Below are 20,859 nucleotides of genomic sequence, written 5' to 3'. Positions count from 1 at the left end.
GAATTAAATTAGAATATATTAGAAGCAATAAATCAGGAGCAATCTGTTTTTTTTAATTAAAATTTTCGCTCTTCTGTGATATGAAACAGTGGATATATTTATAATAGATAATTAGACTGTGTCTTTCACACAGACGTGACCTTCCAAAAAATTGCCAGTGATCACTAACAAATGTATATTGATCTTTTGAAAAGTTTAATTGAAATGCTCCGCTTTGTGATGAGGACATTCTTCTGCCTATGCATATAGGCGAATAAAAAGGCATGCATGGAAAATCACTGTTAACAGTTAAGAGTGACAGAAGGTAATTTGCATAGACTCCTCCTCTGCACAACTGTGAGCCAATAAGGAGCAGTGGGAGGCTGGAGAGGTAATGTTTACGTCTGGCCTGCAGAGAAGTGGGCCAGAGAGCAAAGTACACCTGTCACACACTGGGATAGAGGCTCTCACACACACACAGGCAGTCAAATGAGCCACTGCAAGACCATACACAAGAAGACGACGATAAGGTAAGAGCCTCTTCGTTCCTCCTTCTGCTTTCACACCGCAGTGTCTTCAGATACAAACTAATCCAGTCATGAATGTAATGATTTTCTGCTAAGTGATTTGCTCATCTCACACACACACACACACACGGTGCAGTGCACTGGCTGGGATTTTAACACTTACATTCATATGGGACTCAACCAGCAGACAGAAAACATGTTCATCCTCGTGCAACTGTCTTCATATCCTACCCACGGGGGATACGTGATACAGGTAGCATGCTGGAGCATTCCAGGTGATGCCTTTGCAGCATGTAGGGTAAGGCCCACTTAAAGTGAGACACGCCTCAGACTAATCTAAATAGTTGGCGGTTAACTCCTGCACCTGCTTGGAAAGCAGTCGCCAGCTGCTGTGGCATAAGTGAGACATGCTATCAGATTGAGGATAGAGCCTTAAGACCAGGGGTTAACGTTATCGTGACCTAATGAGAAGCCTCAGGAGGTTCATATCCAGTATGGATCCAATCGCTCTTTGTAATAAAGCTCACGCTAAAATCTAATAAGTAACCTAGACATGATTCATATTTCAGAAAAACAAAACAATTCAATACGAATAATCGACCATAGTGACTCTAAAAGCGGTAAACAGCTAAAGCAGATAAGATATTTCTATCGCGAAAAACAACAACATTGCATTGAGTCGATTATTTTGGAGCTATTAACCTCCTGTCGAAAAGGAAGGGTAAACTCATCTCTGGCTGTAGTCAAGCTAAATAATTGTAAATTTTCCCCCAAACACCAAGTGGCTTTGCAGAGGAAGTAAGATTCAAGATTCAAAGCGTTTATTGTCATGTGCACAGTGTAGAAATGTGTTTCCATGACAGTGAAATTCCTACTTTGCTGTCCGCAGTGTATTTGGATACGTGCTGATAGGAAGAGTGTAAACATTATTCTAAATATGATTATAAATATATCAATGAATATTGATTGTAAAATTAGCAACCAATGTACGGATAAGTACCGGGACCAGGCCCATCTGCCCCTCCCAACACCCAGAACCAGCCCCAGTAACTTCCACCAACAGGTTTCACTCCTTTTTGTCACATTCTGAGAAGTTAGGCTTCACTTTTTCCGGTTATTCAGGTGAATCTCCAAAAGTTGCACCTTTGTTGCTACCTGTAACAACCCCCTCCTGCCTAGTTTCTGCTGATCAACTCTGCCATTAGTATAACAAGCAATAATAACCTGGACCCGCCCACAACCCTGGCGGTTAGATGTGAAGAAGCCTCAAGTCTGTGAAGAAATTAAAGAAATTCAAATCCGGTTGCCACGGCAAGAAGATTTGAACAAGAAATCACATTCATATCCCGATGTTCTTCTGCGCCCTCCAAGAAAAACTTCAGTATGTGTCGATATGCTCCGAAACGGGAACTTGTCATCGCACCACGCACGGACTCCCAGAATTATCTTTCCCGATGACCAAGAAGACCACGTACACGTGGTCAGGCGACCTTATTTCCTTATTTCCTTCTCCTGCCGAGAGACATTTTGCCAGAGTGACACGGCAGAAGGTTGGTTAAACAGGTTAAGCGACATGTGGAAAAATGTCCCGCTGCCAACAGTGGCATATGGGCCGGATAGAAATAGGCACGCTGGCACACAATGGGCCCCCATCTGCGAGGACACCGAGACGGTTTCTATCACTGGAATGCATTTTGTGAAGATTAAACAAATGGGTTAGTCGTATTGCGGATATTTCCTGTCTGCCTCCTGTGTTGGAGTACTAAAAATGACACACTTGTATTTTCATTGTGAATATCACTTAACAGCGCCTCCCCTTTACATTTGGTACGTGACATTCGTCCCTGTCGCAGCTCATCTCGGAGCTAAAATGAGGGTTACTCATCATTTCGCGATGCGTTTCGCCGTTTGAATGGTGGCCGGTTTTTGTAAATTCAAGCACTCGCTTTGTTTACTGTCACGTGTTTCACTGTGCGATGGAATTCTTACTTTGCTGTCTGTTTCACAAGGAGAAGAGACATGGCTATAGCCAAAAATAAATAAGCACATTAAAAAGCCTTGAATGAAATGTATCAAAGATATGAGACAACAAATTAAAATGAAAGTCATTTGTGATGCAGTACTATTGATATTAACCTTCGCTGAGTGTCTGACTTTACACCTCTTGGTACTTTTACGATGCAAATATGATCGATCTAACCTATATTCCTATATTTAGGTGAGGTATGGAGTTGCCGTGTGTTTACAAGACCTCATTTCTTACTCGGGCGAAGGAGGCGCGCAAAGCTGCCGCCCAAAATATAGAATACCACGGTTCAGCCCCTCCGGCACTTCATGCTCTGGTCACAGCCTCTGCCTGAAGCTGAATGTGAGAAAGACGTGGTCATCACCTTCTCCAGCAGGCAGAGGAAATCGCCACCACATTAAAAAAGGCGATGGAATGCAGATACCTGGCCACTGTCTTTGACAACCGCCTGACGCTCTCCTCCAACACTGAGTAGATCATCAGGAACATTTGAGGTTAGCAGCGCAATCCTAATCACGTTTTACTACGCCTTCGTTGAGAACGTAATGATCTACTGCTGCACCTGCTGGCAAAATAACTGTCTGACCCCTCAGAGCTCCCATCCGCTTCCATAACGCTCAAATATGAAAAACAGGCCAAAAGATCCTGGCAGGTCAGTCCCACGTCTTACACCTAAATAAAAATAAATAAGAATAAAATAATATATGTATATATATATATATATATATCATACATACATATATACATAAAAAAGAATAATGTAATTTATCTATTTCATTGTCAAAAAACTGAAAAGAAATGCATATATATATATGTATATATATATATATAAAAGAATTCTATATACATATAAAATTCTTTTTTTAATTTATATATAATTCATATATATATATCCTCTTACGGCTTTTCCCTTCAGGGGTCGCCACAGCGAATCAACTTTTTCCATCTAACCCTATTCTCGCTCTCTCTCTCTAAATATATTTATACATAAAATATATAAATTTTGGTATAAAAAAAGAATTTTGTATACATATAAAATTATTTTTTTAATTTATAAAAAAAAGCTAACCCTATTCCCTCTCTCTCTCTCTATATATATATATATATATTTATACATAAAATATATACATTTTTGTATAAACAAAAGAATTTTATATACATATAAAGTTCGTTTTTCAATTTATATATAATTCATATATATATATAGCATCTTTCAGCTTTTCCCGTCAGGGGTCGCCACAGCGAATCAACTTTTTCCATCTAACCCTATTCTCGCTCTTTCTCTATTTATATATTTATAGATAAATTATTTTATGTATTCTTCTATCATGTTAACTTGTTTTTAATTCATCAAATTAACGGCGTTGGTCGATCTCTGCCTGTAGAGCTGCCATGCTGCGGAGCGGCCGGGCTCGCCATTTGGCGTGGAGCGAAACACGGCAGGAGGCGGACGCCGCGGCGGTGATCCAGATGTCGGACGTGGAGGACTGGGAAAGCCAAACATCCACGCAGGTGAGGGATATAAAAAAATAGGGACATAAATCAGAATAAGGGTAGATTTATTGCCAGGCATGTTGACTTCTATTTGGTCTCCTTGTTTCGTTTGGCTGAAATGGCCTTGTAGAAGAAATGCTCAGGAATCCAAAGGGAAGGATAGTATTTTTGGAAGGGGGCTAAATTTACTTATGCCCACACGCGGCGCCATAGGAGCCCCGAGCAGCTTTCAGGGGAAAGGGGTCTCCCTCACCCTCCTAAACAGGTCAAATCGATCATTGTCTCGTTTCGCTTCTTCATGAATCACGGCCACGATCGCAAATCTCAAAGGTGCTTTTCTTGTTGAGCAGATCGACGACGACGCGGCGTCGGATCACTTGGCCAGTTCCAACACGGCGCCGGAGGCGGCGGCCCGGCCCAGCACGGCGCCGGTAACGGGGGAGTCTTTCTGTCAGTGTGACCGAGGGGAGGAGCCGAGCACGGACTTCGGGGTCATCGGTGATTGCCTCTGCGGGGAGGAAGACCAGGGTGAGGAAAGCTCACGTGCACGGCAGTAGGCACTAGAGGCAGTAGGCACGATCGACATACACTGCTCAAAAAAATAAAGGGAACACTTAAAAAACACATCCTAGATCTAAATGAATGAAATATTCTTATGAAATACTTTGCTCTTTACACAGTTGAATGTGCTGACAACGAAATCACACAAAAATGATCAATGGAAATCAATTGTATCAACCCATGGAGGTCTGGATTAGGAATCACACTCAAAATTAAAGTGTAAAAACACACTCCAGGCTGATCCAACTTTGATGTAATGTCCTTAAAACAAGTCCAAATGAATCTGTGTTGCTTCCTGAGTGGACACTATGATTTCACACAAGTGTGATTGACTTGGAGTTACATTGTGTTGTTCAAGTGTTCCCTTTATTTTTTTGAGCAGTATATATGTATATAAACATTCAATTGAAGAAATAGTGTTTCACTTGATTCATTTGAATACGTGTAATTTCATTCATCTAGTTAGTTCTCGCTTTCAACCGATGACCCAGTTTTTGCCCCTGACGGCGACCGTTCCCTTTCGAGGTCAACGACGTTTCCTCAAAAACCTCTCAGCCGGCGGATAACTTGGTTTCCGGTTGCAACGCTTGCGTGCTCATGAAAGCTACCCGTGTGTAAAGAATCCACGCTGAGACAGCTGATGTGGAACCCGCTCTCAGGTTTTAACTGGGTGTGGGACGAGCGCTGCGTGTCCACCGGGGCGTCCCTCAGCTGCGACAGCAGGAAGGTGAGCTTCCACTCGGACTACAGCTGCGGCACCGCCGCCATCCGGGGCACCGAGGAGCTTTCCGAGGGCCAGCACTTCTGGGAGGTGAAGATGACGTCGCCCGTCTACGGAACCGACATGGTGGGTAGCGGCGGATGCGACGATCTTTTATCCGCCGTTCAGTGGAGAAATCTTTTTACGCCGCTGTTTTTTTTCGATCCCCGTAGATGGTGGGAATCGGAACCTCGGAGGTGAACCTGGAGAAATTCAAGTACAACTTTGGCAGCCTGCTCGGACACGACGAGGACAGCTGGGGTCTGTCCTACACAGGTAGGCCGGTTGTCATGGTTTCGGGGGATATTTCTATTTACCAGACAAGATATGTATACAGTGGGGCAAATGTATATTATAATATATATTATTCAGCCACCAATGGTGCAAGTTCTCCCACTTAAAAAGATGAGAGAGGCCTGTCATTTTCATCATAGGTCCACCTCAACTATGAGAGACAGAAAGATAAAAAATAATCCAGAAAATCGCATTGTCTGATTTATTTGTATTAAACAAATAATAATATTACTATTATTATATTATTTATAATAATATATATTAGTATTAGTATAATAGTATAATAATAGTATTATTATTATTATCATTATATCATTTATAATAATAAATAATATGTGTAATATTATGGTGGAAAAAAAGTAAGATAAGATAAGATAAGATAAGATAAGATAAGATAAGATAAGATATACTTTATTGATCCCCATAGGGGAGATTCTTTTTTTTTCACAGCAATGCAACAATGACAATATCAATCAACATGAATATAATATTTATATATTTTATTAATATATAATATGAATATAAGTACAATATTTGTACTTAAGACCTTAAAACACTTGATAGCCTTAACCTTGACAATTTAGATTTTATTGTATTTCTTATTCTCCCTCCTTCCTACTATTATCTATTACTGTTATGTTTTTGCTTGAAACTCTGGCACAACAATTTCCTTCGGGATAAATAAAGTTGTTCTCATCTCATCTCATCTCATCTCATCTCATCTCATCTCATCTCATAAATATTAATCAAAGAGAGTAAATTAAAAGATAGCAAAAGACACCCACAAAAAATAGACAGTAAAATGAACAAAAGCAAGGATAAAAATAGACAACAGAATGAAAAAAAAAAAGCAGCAAGGGTGAGAATAGACAAACAAAATGACGGTAACAAGGATAAGTGATAATAACAACGACAAAAATAAACAGCATGTGAATGGAGTGACACATCCTGTTTATTTGTTTGTATATTTGGGCTCCACCTTGCCTTGGATATAAATAAAAACCGAGTGTTTTCCTCTGTGACTCTGGAATTTTTTTTTTAAAAAAAGCCCTGTTTTTCCTCAGGTCTCTTCCAGTACAAAGGGAACAAGGTGAAGTTCTCCTCTCGGTTCGGTCAGGGCTCCATCATCGGAATGCACCTGGACACCTGGCACGGCACCCTGACCTTCTACAAGAATCGCCACTGCATAGGTAGGGAGCCAGGAGGGTGGTCGCTAAGCTATCTTCTCTGATGCGCAAGGCTTCCCACCTCGTGCAGAACATCAAGGAGAGATTCGGCAGGTTCTTCCCGCCAGCTGCTGTTCTCTTTCATTCCTTCATCATGCATTCATCTACTCAAGTGTCCATTCATGCACCCTCCCACACATCCGCTCGCTCAGGTTGTCAGCACTGCGCGGCGACCACGAGTATTGCTGTTGTTCTCTGCTAATCTTTGCACGTCTAATTCTGTCACATTGTTTGCCTACCTATTTAAATGCACCGCTCCAAAAAAATAACACATCCTAGATGTGAATGAATGAAATATTCTTATGAAATGATATAGTTGAATGTGCTGACAACAAAATTACACAAAAATGATCAATGGGAATCAAATGTATGAACCTACGGAGGTCTGGGTTTGGAAAGTGTAAAAACACACTACAAGTTGATCATGAATTGTCCTTAAAACAACTCCAAATGAATCAGTGTTGCTTCCCAAATAGACAGTTTGACTTGGAGTTCCATTGTGTTGTTTAAGTTGTTTTGAGCTGCGTCTATTGTTAGCATTGTTAATTGCTTATTCTTAATTTCTTCTATCTTTTAATCCCTTCTCTTGCGCCGTCCCCTTCTGCTGTGTGTGGTTGAAATTTCCCCGCTGCGAGACGATCCAGCAGATTTCCGTGCTTTAATTCCGTGTATCGTCGCATCTGTAGGTGTCGCTGCCACTCGGTTGCAGAATAAGAAGATCTACCCCATGGTGTGCTCCACCGCGGCCAAGAGCAGTATGAAGGTGATCCGTGCCTGCTACACTCCCACCTCCCTGCAGTACCTGTGCTGCGCAAGGCTTCGCCGAATGTGGCCCGGCTGCCCGGACGTGCTGGGCGCCCTGGAGCTTCCCCCGGGTCTGCACAACCTCCTGTCGGCGCGTCTCGGCTGGGTTTTCACCCTCAGCGCCGCGCCGGACGCCACCGAGCCGCCGGAGGACGCCCCCGAAGGCCACGGCGAGGAGCCGAGCCTGCCTTCGAGCCCCGTCTCCACGCTCAGTGCCTGCCCGACCCCGAGCCCCGGCGCCGGTCCGGACACGATGGCGAGCCGCTGCCCCTGCGACTCGAGCGCTCAGACTCCCCCCGGCGCCGACTACGACAGCCGCCGCTCCGAGCCGGAGGACTACCAGTGCAAGAGGTGCCGCTGGACATGAGTCCCAGCCGAACGGCTGTTCTACCGCCGCCATTGGTGTTTCCTGTCGGAAGCAGAGGGGAACAGTGAGAGCTCGGCTCTCGGCCCGCGCGTCCGTGGAAGTGGATCGCCGCTTACCTTTTTAATTTTGTGGGGAAAAAAAACGTGGTACGTCTATGTAGTGATTGAAGGGCAGTTGCGAAATTACATTACGCAGATATTTAAGTCTATCGCGGGTCTCGTAAGACCCCTGCGTATCACTATCCACTTTACAGCCTAACGTATAGCATTTATTTCTCTCAGTTTTAGACTCCAGGGAGGGGAAGAGCTACTTTTTTTTGATATGGAATGACATTTTTTGTTTTGTAAATGCGTTTTGTAATCAGCCCTGGGTTTTGATTGACACTTATTGTTTACAAGAGAATCTGCTAGACGTGATTTGTCTATGAAGTTTCTCACCTGGGATATTGTCTGAAAAAAGACAAAATAAAAACAACAGTTCGAGACCGATCGTTCTTTATATTATTTCATACAAGATTTTGACATGATTTTAAATCAGACAATCTGATAAACTCGTGCTCTGCATGATGTTAGTTTGTAAAACCAAACATTCAGGTAATTATCACCCGGACGTCTCAGTCCAGGACCAGCTCGGGCTTCCGACTTGCGAAGCAGCGGTAAATTCTGGCCGATACCTCCGGTCCGATCCGCCGTTCCCCGCCTTCGCTCTTCACCGGGAGACCGGCCAGCAGCCCCTTCCTGTCCTTCTCGGACCCCGAGCCTCGGTAAGCCTTGAGTCGGCGCACAAATATAAGATGAAAAATGCATTTGCAGAGCGAAGGATGTGCAAACAGAATCTGCTGCTTTTTTTTTTTTTTTTTTTTTTTTTTTTTGGTAGGACGTACCTGCAGCAGCAGCTGAGGAGAGGGGTAGGCCTCGGTCACAGAGGAGGCCACGGCGGGGCTGACTCTGTTCAGCTGCTGGATCTGCCTGCTCCACACCCGCCTCAGCCCAGAGCCGTCCCGCTCTACCCGGACGCCGCTCGCCCACGAGCCGTCCACGCAGAAGGGCAGATCCGCTCGCTCCGTCAGCAGCCTGAGAGGAAACGGAAAGACTATGTTTTTGTCCGGAGAGGAAAACAGCTGGAGGACAACCGGGTGAAGATGCCTTACTTAAAGGGGCGTTTGGACAAGGCCTTGGTGACGCCGCAGACGTGGTCGGTGACCTCGGGCCAGCCCTCCAGGAAGAACAGGGAGATATTTTTGGTGAGCTGCAAGTGCACGAGAACCTGGAGGACGAGGGGGGGGGTGATAGAAACCGGTGAGAAAGACACTTGGGCAGATCTTCCGCCAAAAGACACGATGTGAACGGACCTCCTCGAGGTCCAGGTTCTTCAAGCCCCATCTGGATAGTAACGTCTCATCAAACAGACGCTCACCATAGCGAGCCGTCCTGTTGGATCAGGACAAAATCAAATGATGAGTCCAACATGAGTAAATAAGAAGAATATATACTGCTCAAAAAAATAAAGGGAACACTTGAACAACACAATGTAACTCCAAGTCAATCACACTTCTGTGAAATCATAGTGTCCACTCAGGAAGCAACACAGATTCATTTTGACTTGTTTTAAGTACATTACATCAAAGTTGGATCAGCCTGGAGTTTGTTTTTACACTTTAATTTTGAGTGTGATTCCTAATCCAGACCTCCATGGGTTGATACAATTGATTTCCATGGATCATTTTTGTGTGATTTCGTTGTCAGCACATTCAACTGTGTAAAGAGCAAAGTATTTCATAAGAATATTTCATTCATTTAGATCTAGGATGTGTTTTTTAAGTGTTCGCTTTATTTTTTGGGAGCAGTGTATATTTGTAGGCGCTCGCCTGTATTCCGGCCGAGGGTCGATCACCAAGATGGTGACCACCTTCTTGGCGTCACGGTTGAGGAACTCCAAAAGAGGGCTGAGGTAAGACCCCATCTCCGCCTCCTGCTCTTCACCGGCTAACATCTGCAGAGACGACCAGAGGGAAGTGTCACGGAGCACAGCCAGCGGGGATCTTACGAGTCGGCGAGAAGAACCGAAAAGGCTCACCGTCTTCACGGAGATCACGACCTCCAGGAAGTCGGACAGACCGAGGACCTGCACCACCTGCTCCTCCTCCTCCGCCGCCGTTCCACCGCTCTGCTCCGCCTGCTCACAGCGGGACCGCCGGACGTGAGAAGGCTACAGAATGTGCAGGTCGGATGTGAGAGGTGAGAGGCACCGACCTGGGGGGAATCCCTGGTCCAGGTGACGGTGAGAGGGAGCTGCTGCCCTTCAATGGAGAACCTCCATTCCAGAGCGATCAGGGTGTCCAGCAAGATATCAGAGCCGTCCTGCTGCAGGAGAGCTGAGGAGAAGAACATGGAAACACCCAGTCACTACCAGATTACAACAGTTTACATTCATTTCTTAATGACACACTGAGATGGTTGGGTCTGGAACAGAGGAGGGATTTATTGGTAGATGCTGGAAATGGAGGTCTAGAGGAAGACCAAAGAGAAGATCGATGGATGTCGTGAGAGGGGATATGAAGGTCGTCGGTGTGACAGAGGAGGATCCAGAGAATAGGGTTCCATGGAGAAGGTGGAGACCCCTGAAGGGACCCCCTTCCCCAAAGGAGAAGATGAAGAAGATAGAGAAGATGATGAGATGAGATGAGATGAGATGAGATGAGACGAGAACAACTCTATTTATCCCGAAGGAAATTGTTGTGCCAGAGTTTCAAGTAAAAAACATAACAGTAATAGATAATAGTAGAAAGGAGGAAGGATAAGAAATACAATGAAATATGAATTGTCCTAGCTGTTAACAGTAACTACAAAGATTGAAGATTGATGATGATGAAGACATTAATTTCTTAGTGATTTATGGATCATTTATTGCTATTTTTCCATTTTCCCGCAATTATTTCAGGTGATTCTTAACCAATTATAAATCCCATTTCTCCCTGATATCGAAAGTATTTAGGCCTTAACGAGGAAATGGGCACGTAAAAAAAAGCGAGGAAGCTTTAACCAGACATTAGGCATGTATGCTTTTTGTTTACACGTAAAATTAACATAAAATCAAAGTTTTTCTGTTGTTTTTTTTTATCCTCGTACCGGGATCGATGCAGAGCGTCAGGCTCCGGAGGCAGCTCTCCGGCCGGAGGCTGTGGAGATGTTCCGCAGCTCGTCTCCTCCTCTGGACCTCCTGCTTCCTCTCCAGCTTCTCCTGGGCTCTGGCGGCTCTCAGCTGCTCCCTGGCCGCCTTCCTCTCCCTTGCTTTCTGCCTATCCGACTCCACCTCCTCCTTGGATCGGCGTCTCCTCGCAGGACCCGGGCTGCGGGTTCCGTCCGCTCCCGGAGGAGCTCCGCCGCAACCCGGACCTCCGCGCCCGCACGCCGGCGTCGGGGCGCTCTCGCCCGGATCCGAACCGGGTTTAGCCTCCGGGTCGCCGTCGTCTTCGGATTCGGAGATTTCCCATGTCGAGGCTCGATGGGAAACAGACATTTTATCTGTTAAAGCCCACCAGCTGGTGTGGAAACATGCTGGTTAGGCTTTCAAAAAATACACGAGTGGGTTGAAGGGAAGGCTTTGTTTACAACACAGCGACGGAAGCCGCCGAGGGACAAACTGTACCAACGCGCGTTTTCCGCAACAATGAATGGAATCACATGGAAATCAAATTAAATCTTTAAATTATGATCAGCAAGTATATGTGTATATATATATATATATATATATATATATATATATATATATATATATATATACATACATACATACACATATATGTATATATCAGGCTGGAATGGGTGGAGAAAAGTGTCAGGGATACAATGTGATAGAAGACTTTCAGCCAGAATAAAAGGAAAGGTGTACAAGACAGTAGTGAGACCAGCGATGATGTACGGACTAGAAACTGTTCCAATGACCAAAAGACAGCAGGCAGAACTAGAGGTTGCAGGGATGAAGATGTTGAGGTTCTCTTTGGGAGTGACCAGGATGGATAGGATCAGGAATGAGTCCATCAGAGGAACAGCACATGTTAGATGTTTTGGAGAGAAGGTCAGAGAAGCCAGACTGAGATGGTTGGGTCATGGACAAAGGAGGGATAGAGAATATATTGGTAGACGGATGCTGGAATTGGAGCTGCCAGGCAAGAGGTCTGGAGGAAGACCAAAGAGAAGATTTATGGACGTAGTGAGAATAGTTGGTGTGAGAGAGGAGGATACGGAGGATAGGGTTAGATGGAGAAAGTTGACTCCCTGTGGCGACCCCTGACGGGAAAAGCCGAAAGAAGAAGAAGAAGAAGATATATATATGTATATATATATGTATATACATGTGTGTGTTTATATTTTATATTTGAGATAAGATAAGATAAGATAAGATAAGCTAAGATAAGATAAGATAAGATAAGATAAGATAAGATAAGATAAGATAAGATAAGATAAGATAAGATATACAACCACAAACACAAAATACAATGTGCTTTTTTTATTGCTTATCATTTGCAAATGGAATTTTTACTGCATTATAGATAATGTGGTGATACGGTCGGATTGGAGGGTCACCAGCGAGTGCGTGAAAATCCAATGGGATCAAAGTAAACTATTAAAATATGTGATTTGTTTGAATTGTGAATCTAAAGACCTTGGTGGATTGCTGTTCACTGGTCAGTGTTGAAGGGTTAAAGTTCATCCACCCATTGTTCCATCCATTCCAGGGACAGAGGGTTAAAGTTAAAGGAAAACATTTAATTTAAACAACTTCAAGTCATAATGAATCAAAAATGCATTTAATGTTTTCAGGAAAAAAGCAAAGCTGGTATGTAGCCAACACTTGACAAGAAATTAACCGAGAGGAAATGTTTTACAGCAGATTGTATTGTCACAGAATCTAAATCGCGGAGTTCAAATACAGGGAAATGTTTTTAAACTGTTACATGTATTAAAAATAACGACTGACTAAATTTGGATACAGCATTATATTTCATATATGGGAGACCAACATTCTTGACTGTATTAGAATATTCATTTTAAGCGGGACAGAACTGAAAAAGAAGCAGACTGTCCCTTTTCACACTGGATTAATTTACAAAAACTTTTTTTTTGTTTTATAACAAAACGAAAAGGTTGAATTGAAAACATCTTTTAAACATAAAACCGGGCGTGAAGAGAGCGGCTGAGGTTTGAGGATGCGCAGTTGCCCACTGCGCAGTTGTTTACTGCGCAGTTGCCGACTGCGCAACTTCCCATTGCGCAGATTTCCAAAACATCCGCGGCTCCATCCGGGCATCACGGACGCGTCCATGTTTGTCAGATCGGTGGACAGCAGCGCGGCGCTAGCATCACCTCAGCCGGCGCATGTAAACAACTGGAAATCGGCGTCTCGCCGTCCAGCCGCCCAGTATGGCCCAGCCGGCGGAGAAAGGTACGTCCAAGAATACTCGGACCCCCGTGGGTGTCTTATGTTGCCGAAATCTGCCGAGTCTCACGACTGGGTGACGTTACTTTCCCTGTGGAAGCGTCTCATTAACAGGCTAGGTCAGCACTTTAAGCTAACTGTGATTAAATCCCGAACCTGACCGGAAGTGCCGAGGTCAGATCTCTCCTCTCATGGATGAAGTGTTCTTGTTTTTGTTCACCAAAACCTAACATCAGGGGTTCCTCTCTAAGGATTCCTTCACCAGCTGTTGCCCGAAGTTACAGAATCCTGCTGAATGTGCACATTTTGTAGTCCTTAAAAGTGTGTTTGTGTGCAAAGCATCTGAACTACTGTAGAGAATATGTCATTTTTAAAAAGGGCCTAAAGCTCAAGGAACAGAAGTTGGGGGGTTTGCATGAGTGTGAATTGTTTTTTAAATCCAAACTGCAGGTTTTTAGGTGATCATGTGAACGACAATCTGCTCATTTCAGTCGCCACTGAATTTCTGTCACTGCATCCAAGTGAAATCTGTCCTCTGCTCTCCGTGTTGCAGCTTACTATCGCTTTCTGGTCCTCTTCTTCAACTGCCTGTTGACTTTCGGCTCCTACTTCTGCTTTGACATCCCCAGTGTTTTGCAGGATCAGTTCCAAGGGGTGAGTAGAAACGTAGAAAACCAACCAGATTATCTGAGACAATGACATATGAAGCAACTGTGTGTTTTGGAGCTGTGTTGGGTTTGTTTTGCACACAGATATAAAACGAGATCATCCCCTTCCCCTAACTTTAAAAATGCAATTTGTCAATGTGTGTGCACCGTCTGCTTGCTAAACATGTGACAAAGCAGTTTTCTCTTTGTACGACTTCCTACTTCAGTTGTGACACAATCCCTTTAGGGGTCAGATTGTCTTTTGTCAACTGCTGACCCGGCGAAATCCTTTGTCCGTGTCAAGTCGGCTCCGAACTCCTGTCATCTTGATTCGCGCTGTGCCGGATTTCGCTGCCGTGCATGTCATGCGATGTCCTCTGCACGTCCTGACGTGAAGGACAATCAGCCCGGTGTAAAAACAATCAAAATATCTCATCCTTGAACCCTGCCGAAGAAATACTGAATCTGCAGTGACGCGCTGGTCAAATGTTTGTGAAATCATGAGGACACAGAATATCTAAAACGCCTATCAGGTCATCGGTATGTGTGAACTATTTTACACATAGTGTTATCATTCTGTTATCTATATTTACCCTTGTTGTCATACCGTTCTCATCCTGTTTATTTTTATCCTTGTTGTCATTCTGTTTTCTGTTCTGAAACTCATTGTGTTTTTCCTTTTAATTGTGTCTTTTATTTATATTTATATTCACATTTATTGATCTTGTTATTGTTGCGCTGCTGTGACAAACGATTTTCTCCTTGGGGATCAATAGATTATCGTACCATACATCGTAATGCACTTTTTTTAAATTTTAAGTTGTTTATTCCCAGTAAAGTCAGTCATTTATTGTCACATTTCATCTTGGCTCCGTTTTAAGAAGCGCTTTTTGGTCACGGGACTATTTGTCGACCGGTTGATGAGCAGAGCCTCTCATCCTTGAACGTTTAATCAGAGTTTATCACTGGCTTCCTGTCCACCTGATAGAACCTGACCTGCTCCAATGCGACGGTGATCAATGGGACGGTGGACTGCGTGGAGGGTCTGGGGATGACCCCGCAGCAGTACAATCTTCTCTACGCCATCTACGCGTGGACGTGAGTGACGGCCGAAGGTCATCGTCGGCCGTGAGGAAAGCGGCTAAACCTTCTCTGATTTTCAGGAATGCGCTGGTGGTTATCATCGCCGGGTTCCTGATTGACAAATTAGGAAACCGCTGTGAGTTTTTAAACCCCGTCCGCTCAGACGACGCGCTCCAGACTCACGGTAAAATGCTTTTTTTTTTTTTTTTCCCCCTCCGTCCTTTCCACAGTCGGGGTGTTCCTGTTCTCCTTCCTGTGCGTGGTGGGCTCCTCCCTGTTTGCGCTTGGTTCCCACTTCAGAGGAACCCCCTACCTGCTGCCGCTGATGCTCACCGGTCGACTTCTGTTTGGATCAGGAAATGGATCTCTGACCAGTAAGATAAAATAAGATTATTGGCCCAGTCGGGGAAATCCTTTTGTCACAGCAGCATAACCGAAACCAGCCGTCCGTCAGATGTCAGAGTCAACCTCTTTGCTCTCTTTTCCGCTTCTCTAGTCGTGCAGAATCGCATCACGGCCTTCTGGTTCAGAGGCAAAGAGCTGGCCCTGGCGTTCGGTGTGACTCTGGCTTTCTCACGCCTGGGTTCTGTGCTGAACTTCTTCCTCACGCAGAAGTTTGAGGAGAAATTCGGCATGCAGTGGACCCTGTGGGGCGGTAAGAATCAAAAATCAAGATTTTTGAATTGTCATTGTGAAGGCAGAGTAAAATTTTGCAATGAGAGCTCCCGGCTCGAAGCACATACAGGTGTTTTATAAAAATAGAAATAAACAGACAAGTTATTTACATAGCGCATAGTTAGATAGATGATGCAGATCAAGAAGCTGGAGAATTTCAGGTACTTAGGGTCAACGGTCCAGAGCAACGGAGAGTGTGGAAAAGAGGTGAAGAGACGGGTCCAAGCAGGTTGGAATGGGTGGAGAAAAGTGTCAGGGTTACTATGTGATAGAAGACTTTCAGCCAGAATAAAAGGAAAGGTGTACAAGACAGTAGTGAGACCAGCGATGATGTTTGGACTAGAAACTGTTCCAATGACCAAAAGACAGCAGGCAGAACTAGAGGTTGCAGAGATGAAGATGTTGAGGTTCTCTTTGGGAGTGACCAGGATGGAGAGGATCAGGAATGAGTCTATCAGAGGGACAGCACATGTTAGATGTTTTGGAGAGAAGGTCAGAGAAGCCAGACTGAGATGGTTGGGTCATGGACAGAGGAGGGATAGAGAATATATTGGTAGACGGATGCTGGAATTGGAGCTGCCAGGCAAGAGGTCTGGAGGAAGACCAAAGAGAAGATTTATGGACGTAGTGAGAATAGAAAAATAGAAAAAAAAAATAGAAAAAATAGAAAATAGAATGGTGTGAGAGAGGAGGATCCAGAGAATAGGGTTAGATGGAGAAAGTTGACTCGCTGTGGCGACACCTGAAGGGAAAAGCCGAAAGAAGAAGAAGAAGATAGTTATATAGATGATGCGGATGGTATGAAGAGTGATTATTTTTATTCAATTTATTTTCAAGTGAAAGCAAGTCCGGAGAGCGAATTCTGTTGTTTCTGGAATAACCGCTTTGTGACGCGTTGCCTGGTCTCACTTTTCTTTCCAGGCGCGCTCCTGTGCGTGCTGGGCTTCCTGTCGGCCATCATAGTCAGCAGCCTGGACAAGGTGGGGATGAGACAGCTGGGTCTGGACGGAGCCATGCAAGAGGAGTCTCGCAAAGTGGTGAGAGCCCCCGTTGCCGAGCCGATTCCTCGAAGCCGTAAGAGAAATGTTGTGTTTTAACTCCCTTTTTCAATATATGTGCAGAAAATTCAAGACGTGAAGGTCCTGTCGCTAAGATACTGGCTGCTGGTTCTTACCATCATGTTCTTCTATAATGGCATCTTCCCCTTCATCGCAGACGCCAGGTATGCAGCTCTGCTGTCAAGACCTCCACCAAACACGTCCCTTTCCTTCTCTGTCATAAGAAATATATAATCTCTTTTATTACTTATATGACGCAGTTACCGTAATTTTCCCTTTATAAACCGCTACTTTTTTCACACGCTTTGAACACCGCGGCTTAAACAATGATGCGGCTAATTTTAGAGTTTTTTGGGCTATCGAGCTTCACGCTGCCAAAACATTTAGATAAGATATACTTAAATGATCCCCATAGGGGATATTTTTTTTTGTCACAGCATCACAACAATGACAGTATCAATAAATTACAATAATTTATCTTTTATTAATCCCTGTGGGGAAATCTGTTCCCTGCAATGAACCCATCATGGATGAACCATGAGCAGTACGCCGCCGTCCACCGGCGCCAGGGGAGCAGCTAGGGCTACTCATAAAAATCAAGAGTATAAATATAAATACAAGGCAGTTAAAAGATAGCAAAAGACATCCACAAATACATAGACAGCAAGGTGAACAACAACAGGGATAAGAATAGACAACAGAATGGGGGGAAAATAGAGCAAGGGTGAGGATAGGCAACCCAAATGACAACAACAAGGATAAGAACAGAAACAGAGAATAACAATGACCACCGTTTAACCTCGCCACGTCGGACAAATGAAATTACCGTGGAATTCTGAGGCTGTTTGATTCTGACACAGAAGAAGACAACTTTATTGGTTTTAGTGCAGCAGACGCGGCTTATATTCAGGTGCGCTCAGTCGCTCGGAAATGATGGAGTGAATTTGGCGGGACGTTTTGAAAGGAATTCAAAGTATCACGAAAGTCCCGACGCTCAGAGAAGGTGGAAATATTTCTGCTTTCATGAAGGATAAATGAAACCTGCTGCAATGGACAGAGATTTGCCGAACGGGTGAATAAAAGATAAGATAGTCCATTATTAAACCCCGAGTGGGGGGTTTCACAGTGTTTCCAGCAGCAAGGACAGTATTCTTATCAGAACTAATAAGAGAATCAGACATCTGCTGAGAGCCGCTTGATTTTAAAGCTAAAATATGTCTCTTTCTGGCAAAAGTAAACCCTTTTCCTTTGTTTTGGAGATTTCACCTAGACACATGAAGAGGTTCTAGCAGCAGATTTCCCTTCTTGACTGTGGACGTTACTAGATTATTTTATTTTTCCAAGCGTTTGACGTCAGAGGACTTCCCTAATTCTCTCAACGCAGATTAATTTCATTCATGCCTTCACGTTACGAGGCAAAATTCTGTCATTGTGTGAAAATGGGAAGATATATCGTTGTTTTTTTTTTTTTTTTTTTTTTTTTTTTTTTAACAAGCCCCTCCTTTCTTTTTTTTGTCCAGTAAGTTCATTCAGGACAAGTATGACGGCTACAGTCAGAAGGAGGCGTCGTACATCGCCGGTGCCGTTTACGACAGCTCCCTGGTGCTGTCCGCCGTCGTGGGCATCCTCATCGTAAGTCCCTGCTCCGGGCTTCTCGGAGCAACAGTGGCGGCGGCGGGCCGAGCGAGACGGACTCCTGCAACCCCTTCTTTCCCTCCTCTGACGCAGGATTACGTGGGTCTGCGTGGGATTTTCGCTTTGGCCTGTGCCGTTCTCACCCTGCCCGTGTTCGGCCTCCTCGCCTTCACCTTCGTCCCTCCTCTGGTCTCGACCATCTGGCTCGGAGTCACTTATTCCTTCGCCGCTGTGAGTGAGGCTACCAGTTTTTTGACTTATTCCTGCAGATTTCCCATGAGTGACAAATCAGAAACGGTGGGTGAACGACCCGGTGCGGTTTCACACCGCTGTTTGGAGAAATCTGAAGTTCACCACGATCGGATTTTATGATGGCGACGCCGAAACGCTGTTGTTGAATTGTGAAATTCAGCCCCTTTACATCAGCCGTGTTCTTTGTATGCGCTGCAGGCCAGCATGTGGCCGTCCATCCCCCTCGTGGTCCCTCAGGCCACCATAGGAACAGCCATGGGTCTGGCCACGTCCATCCAGATGATCGGGATCGGCCTGTCCAATCTGGTCGTCGGGCAGATTTTGGGCACGAAATCGAGGTGGGAAGCGGGCCGGAATAAAAGCGCCGTCCGTCTCCATTTCCACGGCTCCGCTGACCCGTTGCTCTTCTCCGCTCGCTGTCCAGTGAATCCAAGATTCCAATATGGCGTTGGCAGAGGATGATGATCTTCATGTTGGCCAACACGGTCAGCTGCATCGTCACCTCCGTGCTGCTCAACGTGGTGGACCACAGACAGGTCCGATCTCCCGCCGACCGCCGCTGTCGTCCTTCCCTTTGCGCTCGCGGGACCTTCACGGGACGATCTTCTCTCTCTTCCAGGGCGGGACCCTGAACAAGATGACCAAGCGAACGGAGCAGGCGGAGCCCGACTCCGACAGGGAGCCCCTCAACCCGGCCGAAGAACACCGTCACGAGGAAGAGGAGGAAGCGGCTATCCAGCCTCATCCCATCAACTCGTGAGAGAACGTGAGCGCTCGCTTTCAGTCTGTCGCGCCTTTCATTTTTATATTCCTGCAGAGTTTTCCGATTGAATGCACTGTACTCCTCTCACCAGATCTTATGTGGTCATCTATAAGCATTTAATCTTTTTTTTTTAGATATCCTGTGTAAAAATGGAAAGGTCAATTTTCCCGTTCACGTGTACTTTCTTCTCCGCGGAGGTTGCCAAACAGTATTTCTTACATATGGTCTTTTGAAACGCTGAACCTGATGAAGGGAAGTTTGCTGTGTCTTATAAATATTTAATACAATAACAGACACTCTTGGAGGTACTCACTGCCTTGTCTCCACAAAAGGGATTTTAGATTTTAACATGGACTGTTTATATTTATCCAGAAGAACCTGAATGCTTGCGTGAAGATTTTTTAAATACTGAGTTGTTTGTGGGTCCTCCAGGCTGTGGTTGACACCTTCTCAGCATTTGTGAGAAGCATTTAAAGGCCTCAATAAACAATTTCAAGTATTGGCTGATTGTTTTCTCGTATTGTTTTTGTTTTTTCTCCCCAAATCTCTTCAGATCTTGCAACTTCTTTTCCTGTTAGCTTCAATGACGTTTTTTCATTTTTAAGTCGTGCATTTTTTCTCTCGCTATCGGGACAACTACTCTCTTTAGATCACTTCTGTCTGGATTCTACTAATGTGTCAGTAATATCTTGCAAATTTCCAGACGTCTTGAACAAAGGATGTCACCTCAACATGATCATTTCTTATCTCACTCAGTGCACAGCAGTTCAGGGCAATTCTGCAACTATAACATCATTCAAAAAAACAGTCTGATAAAATCGAAGCGTCAGCAGTCGCCTGATATACTATGTATTATTGATATGGCAATAATATGTGTGACAAAGGGGCGGCTTCGTGCTGAGCTGTTGAACTTTCAAAGTTAAATGAATCTCTTTTTTTAAATCACATTACAGGGCCGATCTTGTAAGGTGAGCTCATATCAAGCGTATAGTTTATTCAGACAGAGTATTTGTCTGTATCCACCTGAGAACACGGATGCAGGAGTATTTACCTGCTCAACCATACGGACTGTAATATGCCATTTCACCACTAGATGTCGCTGTTGTACAGTTTGCATTGCGGTCATAGTTGGGCTTTGCTGAAGATTTTATTCCTATAATAATAATAATAATAATAATAATAGATTTTGATTGATTAAGAGGCTCCACAAACTTCAATGTTTAGTCAACTCGGACTGACAATAGTCAAATGTCTGTCTTCTTTTCAAAC

The 20,859-nt window shown here is 44.4% G+C and overlaps 3 protein-coding genes across 3 annotated transcripts; 2 read left to right on the top strand and 1 right to left on the bottom strand.

Moving 5' to 3' along the window:
* The first annotated feature begins 462 nt into the window (after window positions 1-462).
* Window positions 463-8,518, top strand: spsb3b (splA/ryanodine receptor domain and SOCS box containing 3b). Its single transcript, XM_086140999.1, has 7 exons — window positions 463-509; window positions 3,918-4,044; window positions 4,377-4,554; window positions 5,247-5,434; window positions 5,521-5,623; window positions 6,706-6,831; window positions 7,554-8,518. The coding sequence occupies exons 1-7, from the start codon at window positions 469-471 to the stop codon at window positions 8,036-8,038; spliced, it is 1,248 nt and encodes a 415-aa protein (XP_085997125.1). The 5' UTR covers window positions 463-468; the 3' UTR covers window positions 8,039-8,518.
* Window positions 8,516-11,654, bottom strand: eme2 (essential meiotic structure-specific endonuclease subunit 2). The gene is made up of 8 exons (XM_086140998.1): window positions 11,167-11,654; window positions 10,291-10,412; window positions 10,115-10,213; window positions 9,906-10,030; window positions 9,390-9,468; window positions 9,189-9,304; window positions 8,922-9,111; window positions 8,516-8,807 (listed from the first exon to the last, which is right to left on the bottom strand). The coding sequence occupies exons 1-8, from the start codon at window positions 11,555-11,557 to the stop codon at window positions 8,652-8,654; spliced, it is 1,278 nt and encodes a 425-aa protein (XP_085997124.1). The 5' UTR covers window positions 11,558-11,654; the 3' UTR covers window positions 8,516-8,651.
* A 1,696-nt stretch (window positions 11,655-13,350) lies between these two features.
* mfsd1l (major facilitator superfamily domain containing 1-like) lies at window positions 13,351-20,091 on the top strand. The gene is made up of 13 exons (XM_086140997.1): window positions 13,351-13,483; window positions 14,031-14,131; window positions 15,113-15,222; window positions 15,288-15,343; window positions 15,438-15,581; window positions 15,704-15,862; window positions 16,804-16,919; window positions 17,004-17,104; window positions 18,461-18,572; window positions 18,669-18,806; window positions 19,026-19,165; window positions 19,252-19,363; window positions 19,447-20,091. Exons 1-13 carry the CDS (start codon window positions 13,462-13,464, stop codon window positions 19,585-19,587), a joined length of 1,452 nt encoding a protein of 483 aa, XP_085997123.1. The 5' UTR covers window positions 13,351-13,461; the 3' UTR covers window positions 19,588-20,091.
* The last annotated feature ends 768 nt before the right edge of the window (window positions 20,092-20,859 follow it).

This window comes from Fistularia commersonii, chromosome 33, assembly GCF_037954325.1.
Source record: "Fistularia commersonii isolate RoL2024-O1a breed Wild chromosome 33, RoL_Fcom_v1.0, whole genome shotgun sequence".
In the NCBI taxonomy this organism is placed as follows: domain Eukaryota; kingdom Metazoa; phylum Chordata; class Actinopteri; order Syngnathiformes; family Fistulariidae; genus Fistularia; species Fistularia commersonii.
Note: the sequence above shows the minus strand (reverse complement) of the source record. Positions and strands in the feature narration are given on the sequence as shown.

Coding starts and splice junctions, on each gene's coding strand:
- eme2 (XM_086140998.1), bottom strand. CDS start 11,557: ATGTCTGTTTCCCATCGAGCCTCGACATGGGAAATCTCCGAATCCGAA. Junction 10,214..10,290: donor GGACCAGGGATTCCCCCCAG/GTCGGTGCCTCT, acceptor CGCTGTGAGCAG/GCGGAGCAGAGCGGTGGAAC. Junction 9,469..9,905: donor GACCCTCGGCCGGAATACAG/GCGAGCGCCTAC, acceptor CTGATCCAACAG/GACGGCTCGCTATGGTGAGC.
- mfsd1l (XM_086140997.1), top strand. CDS start 13,462: ATGGCCCAGCCGGCGGAGAAAG. Junction 18,573..18,668: donor CCGTCGTGGGCATCCTCATC/GTAAGTCCCTGC, acceptor CCTCTGACGCAG/GATTACGTGGGTCTGCGTGG. Junction 18,807..19,025: donor TCACTTATTCCTTCGCCGCT/GTGAGTGAGGCT, acceptor TATGCGCTGCAG/GCCAGCATGTGGCCGTCCAT.
- spsb3b (XM_086140999.1), top strand. CDS start 469: ATGAGCCACTGCAAGACCATACACAAGAAGACGACGATAAG. Junction 5,624..6,705: donor CTGGGGTCTGTCCTACACAG/GTAGGCCGGTTG, acceptor GTTTTTCCTCAG/GTCTCTTCCAGTACAAAGGG. Junction 6,832..7,553: donor CAAGAATCGCCACTGCATAG/GTAGGGAGCCAG, acceptor TCGCATCTGTAG/GTGTCGCTGCCACTCGGTTG.